The sequence below is a fragment of the Sprattus sprattus genome (genome assembly GCF_963457725.1).
Source record: "Sprattus sprattus genome assembly, chromosome: 19".
Classification (NCBI taxonomy): Eukaryota; Metazoa; Chordata; class Actinopteri; order Clupeiformes; family Clupeidae; genus Sprattus; species Sprattus sprattus.
In genome coordinates, this window is record NC_137917.1 from 5,970,070 (window position 1) to 5,977,043 (window position 6,974).

The 6,974-nt window shown below is 41.1% G+C and overlaps 1 protein-coding gene across 3 annotated transcripts; it reads left to right on the forward strand.

The window, feature by feature from the left end:
• Positions 1-76: 76 nt before the first annotated feature.
• On the forward strand, positions 77-4,097 carry leng9 (leukocyte receptor cluster (LRC) member 9). Of its 3 annotated transcripts, none has more exons than XM_080858215.1 (7): positions 77-393; positions 520-623; positions 1,344-1,473; positions 1,609-1,754; positions 1,830-2,156; positions 2,471-2,865; positions 3,034-4,097. In XM_080858215.1, exons 2-7 carry the CDS (start codon positions 533-535, stop codon positions 3,667-3,669), a joined length of 1,725 nt encoding a protein of 574 aa, XP_080714341.1. In that variant the 5' UTR covers positions 77-393; positions 520-532; the 3' UTR covers positions 3,670-4,097. The 3 variants fall into 3 exon arrangements, with proteins under 3 accessions (XP_080714341.1, XP_080714342.1, XP_080714340.1); XM_080858216.1 differs by having other exon boundaries at positions 1,344-1,437; XM_080858214.1 differs by having other exon boundaries at positions 1,609-2,156.
• Positions 4,098-6,974: the final 2,877 nt, after the last annotated feature.

The window sequence follows — 6,974 nt, forward strand, 5'->3', positions numbered from 1 at the left end:
ATGCTACGTAAATGCTGTCGTAAAGGGAAACAGTGCCGACAACTGTCATCGACTACTGTTAAAAAAAAGACTTCTATCGTTGCTGTTAGAGTTACTTCGTCCAAATGTCTATTTTATTGTTGTGACATTATGAAACTGGGCAAAAACGTGCTACCACGCTGACATCAAATTAAGCGATTTAAACTCATGTCTGTGTTTGTGAGCAGATCTGTGGGCGTGCTTAAAGTGCAACATTACGTAAAGTGTTTTATGGCATTCTTCCTTCATAAGTGAATCAGCCAAATCAAGATTGTGTTTCCTGGTAACTTACAAAACCATTTGATCGTATTGAACTATTTTAGCTTCTTCCTTTTGCTACGTTAGCATTACAGTTCAACGGAAGACAACGTAGAAGTAAGCCTATCTTATTTACCTATCTTATTTCCTTGTGTGGCTAATTTAATGGTGACTATTGCAATTTAGTTCCATGTAATAAATAGAACCGTGAAAGTGAAGTAAGGTTCTGCTTTGTTTTCAAAGTTTTAATCCGACAATGGCTACTGAGGAGAGTTTCTTAGCGGCAGAACAGACAAACTCTACCTGTTCTCTGCTACCTGGTAACGAAGGTACAATGGAAGAAGTAGGTAAGTGACTTGGTTGGCCTGTCTTTATTAAGTTAATACCCTGCTATATTATGAGTGAAGAACTGTGCTTGAAAGGGTCTTGTGAAGTTTTTTTATGTTTTCGAGTGTAAATACGGTTGGTGGGCTAATTAGAAGCAGGGTGGGTGGTGATTTTCATATATTTTTTTTCAATTGCAGCGCAGGTGGTTGCTCTGAAATGCTTGTCCACGGTTCACTGTTGATACTCACTCTTCCAGACAGATTGCCTGTGTTTATTCCATATCTTCTGTATCCCTTTCACCATCATTCTTCTCATGGAAAACCTTATAAATATTGCTGGCATTAATGGCCTTCTTGAGAAGAATGTTTCTGCATTCTATGTTTCATTAGGCTACCACTGCCATCGATTCCTGTACAAATGTTGGCTCTTGAACATAAAGATAGGACAAAATAAGGTTTTCACCCACATAGTTTTGTGTCAAAGGAAGACAAGATTTAAAAGATAATTCCTTTTCACTTCATATATTCAAGATGGCGCTACAGCTCTATGTTTTTCACATTACTATGATAGACTGCACTTAATCATCAGCAGGTGTTCAATACACTAGTAGACACACAGAGAAAACATAATATTTATCCCCTTTTTGCCAAGCGTAATTACATTGTCATATACATGGTTAAATACAGGTAAATATTGATGGTGGTTCATTTTTGTTGTTTTTGTTGGGCAATCTTTGACAGATTTGGCCAGACGGGAAAAAGCAGACGCAAACATCTGCAGGCACTTCCTGCGGGGCAGGTGCCATTTTGGAGACCGATGTCGTCTGTCTCACAGGTCTCTGTTCCACCTCCTAGCAACTGAGGCAGCACAGTAATTATCACCAGCATGTAGTCAATCATCATTCTTCTCCCGTAGATGCACAGTAGAAATAATTTATTTGTGGTGCAGAGCAGCTGTATTCTGTGCATTAGTTATAATGCATCTTTCTTTTATCTCTTGTTGTAGCATGCCTTCTTCTGACAATGTAGAGATTTCTGAGAAAGAACCTGAATGTTTTGATGGCTCAGAGAAAGAGGAGAAAAACAAAAAGAACAGGAAAAAAATGTCCAAGTCACAAAAGAAAGAGAAAACGACGGATTTTGAGAAAAATGGTAAGACTTTACTTTCTGCATTTTCATATTCCTATAGTCTCTCATCTCAAGACTCTCTCTTTACTTCCTTTTCAGAGCCATTAAAGAAGCCTCGAATGCGCACAGCTGATGATGTCATCAACAGAATCTTGTGGGACTCCACAATAGACTCTGCTGATTTTGTGGTGGGTCATTTGGACCGCTTCCTTGGAGTGTTGGAGAGGCCCTTCGATGAGTTCTCATGGGACATCACCGTGGCTGACTGTGATTTCTCAGAAGAATTGGCCCTCCCCAGACACAGGATTCAGTACTTCAGCTACCGAGGGCAGCGTGTGTGGGATCGAGATTACCGGACTGACCGAGTCTTTGGCTCAACAGGACAAACTGTGATGCCCCCTTTTGGTGGTGAAGCCCAACATCAAGGTGAGTGGTAAATGTAGGTAAAATAAAAAAAGTTATGAACCGGAAGAACAAACCTAGTTCCAAAACATAACATTTTCTTTTATAATTATTTAAATTAAAGGTATGACTAGGTAAAGACCGACCCACTTAATAAGGCATAAATACATTAAATGTTCCTTTTCAGACACAGCACCAAATAGTCCTTAACCTGGGGCATTGTGGTTCCAACAAGCGAAATGTATTTATTGTTTCATATTATTATGTGACCATTGCGTAAAAAAAACACAAATTGACAATTTTAACATTATTTTCAATGGTAATGGTCTTTCTAACAGAAGATATCATACAACAAGAGGACAACAATCTGGACTCTGCAGAACAACAACAGATGCCATACATGGAACGGGAAGAGAGTCATGAAAATTCCACTGAGGCACAGACGGGGGAACAAGACAATACAAGAACTAGCAATGACAGCACATGTAGAACAAATTCAGATGGGAGCCCTTTTAGAGCTCCAGGTGGGAACTCAGAAGGCAAACAGCAAACAGGAGGTGAGACGTCCTCAGAAGAACCCGAGGCTGGTGAAGAGCACTCTTTGGGGATTTTCACACAACAACTGTCAATCTCCCAGACAAACAATAAGATAAAAAGTGATGAAAAGCAAGAATGTGCAGGTGACTGGGATGGGGAAAAAGAGAAAGAGCACCTGCATTCTCCTGAAAGACGGGTAAAAAGACGATTCATATACTGCACATGCACGTGCACTTATGTACACTTTTATTATGCATGGATGTATAAACCTTCCAGAATCATTGCCATGCATTACCATAAACTGTTCTTTTTTTGCACATTAGCTTTTACACTAGATGGTTCATGAATCCCTTTTCTCATTCAGGTTCTCTTCTCCGGAGCGGCCTCAGGTCCCCAGGAGCCAAAGCCAGGGCGAGTGAAATGCAGGCCCACTCACTTCATTGGCTTTCGGGTCGACTCTCCTGCCTCCCTCCATGCCTTCCAGCGCACTCAGGCAAAGGTGCTGGCCCACCTGCCCCAGTCAGAACCTCACTGGGTCAGCTCCGCAAAGCTCCATGTCACCCTGTCCCTGCTGTCTCTCTCTGGACCAGCTGAAGTTTGTGCAGCTGCTGAGCTGCTCCGGACTATCGTGAAGGAGCTCCGCAAACCGCCCATCTCTGTCACTTTCATTCCAAAGCTGAAGCATTTTGCTGGGAGGGTTCTGCACCTTGTTCCCCAGCCTTTATCTGAAATCCAGACCCTGAATGCGCCCATTCAAGAGGCCTTCAGAAAAAACGGCTGGTTGCATCGTGATTCCAGATCCCCGTCATATCACATGACGCTGGCTAAGGTGGAGGGAGGTGATCGTCCATTTGAGAATGTGGGGGTGATAAAGTTAGGGAAGGAAATCAACTTTGGGAAACTGGAGGTACAGAGGCTTTGTCTGTGCCTTTGTAAGTCACCAAGGACAGAGAGTGGATTCTATGAAACAGTCTGTGCAGTTACAGTCCCAGAAATATAAAAATGGGTCTTAATCATAAATCATCTATTGAGACACCCCATACTTATTTCAGAAGAAAGGAGTATTACTTCATATCTGATATGTCTGTATGACATGCTATCAATTTGATCTGAATTCAAGGGAAAACAAATATTATACATTTTATATGTAATTATAATTTATTCAGTTTATACTCTTAAGTGGTTCAAAATATCTTTGGTCATAGCCATTGAGACAGGGATGTTGAAAGGTATGTTAAAATGCACTCTTTTTTAGATATCTCAATGAAACATGAATACATATTTAAAGATACATTGAATAATTCTATACATATTTAAACTGTCTGAACTGCCCATAGATTTTGTCATTAAAATATGTATGACTTGAAACATTATGAATTTTCTGAACATTACATCAAGGCATTTGAAATGTGCTTTACAGACATTAAAATGAATCCCCTCTACAAACCACATTTGGAGCATCCATGCATATTTCTTTTATCTAAATTATTATTGGAAAAATGACTAAATGTTTGAATGCTTTTGCTTTGTAAGAGCAGGTGCTCTGAGCATCTGCTGGGCTGTGATGTAGCTGTGCTAGAGACTATTTCTCTCAGCAACTCTTGCATACATAATATAATTTTCTCCTCCTTTCCCTTTTCTCTGAGATACACGCACACTATACATATGAGTCAGTGTGCACTTGCTCTCCCACTGTCTCTCCCTCCCTCTTTCACTCCCCTCCCCCCTCACTCTCTGTCAGTGACACAGAAAAAACTACCCCCCACCCCCCCTGTATAGCGCATTCATGCCCCCATGGCACACAAACACCCAGCTCTCGCTCTTCCTCCCCTGCCTTGCTTTGTTTTTATTGTATTTTTTTAAATCCCTCTTTCTCGGTCAGACCATTCGGGCAATGCTAGAGAAAGCGCCCCTCTGTCCCTTCGCAAATAAGAAACCACTTGCACCCAGTCAATTTGTTCTGTTCATCTGTGGTGTTTTTGAGAAGCAATATTTTGCAACAGGGAATGGTCCACAGAGAGGTTTTGTCCACAAAATAATTGAGAGTTGTTTCTTTTGCTTTCTGTCAGTCACCCAAATGCACTCTCTCACTGTCAATCTCCTGCTAGCGCTGGATGATAACCAGCCTCCCCCTCCACACTGTATCTATGTTTCTTTCTCCCAGCCCCCTCCTCACCCCCACCCCTTTTCAGTATCCATCCAAGTGTGTTCTTAGGCTCTGGCTCTCTGTCTAAATATATATGGGCATTTCTACCTCCCTCCATCTCTCTGAACCACAGCCAACCCAAATCCTGGTCGGTCACTGAAGTCTTGGGATCCCCCATTTTGCCTCCATTTGCGATTTGGGGGTTTGACACGGGGGATAATATAGAACGCTGAAATATCTGATTTTTTTCTTTGCGTTTTGCAAAAACAGAAAAAATTGCTTCATTTGTTCGCATTACTCAGCTTGGTATTCTCTTTGGTGGACCAGAGTTCATTGTCAGTGATGTCCACTGTGACCGAGGCTGTGTAAGGTGTGAAGTTCTTAATTGTATGAGGCACGGACCAGAGGAAGACCCCTATCCAACATCTCCTTTCACCCTGCACGAGACATGGAAGATGTACCGATGATTAAGCTCGTTAGTGGATTAATGATCTAACGGTGCGATCGTACCGATTTTTTGTGTGTTTGAAATTGACAGATAGCCTACGCTCGGGGATTTTCAGGAGCCCGTTCTCCTCCACTTAAAGAGTCTCCTGGGATCCTCCTCCGTGTTAATCCCTAACCATCTCCAAACCGTCCTCTCATCCATCAACACAAGTGCCACTCCGAGCAGGAAAAATCCACAAGAGCGGGAACACTGTATTTTGTACACCAGCGCGACATTTAATTCCGTCTCGCATTTGGTTATTTTTTTCTGAGAGTTGAACAGCCTCTAATTCATGATGATTTTTTTCAGCGGACAACCCGCCTTAATGATCAGCAGTAAATTCCATTGATTTACGAATTAAGTCGAAAGAAACTGAGAAGGGGAAATCAAATAGGGATTCTAAAATTGTAGGCTACAGTTCAAGGTTAGTCGACATTTACGTTATTTATAGTTTTGCCATATGCAGGCTGTGTGATGAACGGTGTCCTATCCATAATTAATTAGCCAACCCTGTATATGAATGCTTGTGGTTAAGTTGTGCCTTTGTAGAAATTCAAGAGTCTGTCACTCTGCACATTTTGAGAATGTTTGAAATTTAACGTTTGCTGTATTGTAGCCAGACGTTTATTTTTGCCTATTTAAGGTAACGTTGTTTCTCAGATATGTTGAGTGTCCTCCTTTTAAGTGCAAGTGAATGTCTATGGTATCGGTGATGGCGGGATGCATTTGATGTCCCTGGAATTGCTGTTTGGAAGACAAAATAATTTGGTAGGCGAGTGATGGAGCGTGGTCGTCGTGCTTAAATCTTAATTAGTCGCAAAATTATCCCTTGATTTAACCATTGCACTTTGCTCTTAAACTTGCCCCCAAATTTAAGAGCAAAGTCATACAACATTAAGCTGCTCTTGGCTCATTAAAAGATGAAAGAAATCGTGTTCTGCTATCTGTATGGCAGTAGAAAGTAACGACCCTGCCTGATAATTTACTGGGCGTTAATATGCAAATAGTACAGGTCTGTCAGAATGCAGTCAGTGAATCATTGAGATGTCTCCTAAAATGGCTGAAAGAAATGAAAGTAATTTGACATATAGTGTGATTAAACGGTGGTTAAATCTTAATGATGCTGTGTGACAATTGTGTCCCATTTTTAATGTTCCAATATAAAGTATATGGTAGATGCAGTTTAAGCTTATTGATGTTGCTTTCCCAATGTTTGTAATACTACAATAATTCATGCAGTAGGGCCACAACTGCTCAAAATTGGATAGTATTAAAAATATTAGTAAGCCCTATAGACTATCTGTGGCAAAATAGTTAACACATTCCATCCATCACGTGAGACCCCCGAACTCACAATTGTTTGCTTCATGTTATGCAAGGATAGCCATCCAAATAACGAGCTGACAGGAGCCATCACATCAAATCCAGTTATACCGTCTCCTATGACTGCTAAACAACAGCTTTGAGGGTCCCGCCTCCACAAGGGGTTGAGTAGCCTAGGAGTGAGTCACTCAGTCCGTTTAATGTTCCCTAATTTCTGTTTTAATGTTTAATTAAATGTAATAGGATGATTTAAAATCCCAGTGTCTTGATTTTGCCTCTGTGAGAACTTGCCTGTACTTTACAAAAGCACGAGATCATTTGAGAAAGAACAATTATAACCAGACTAGAT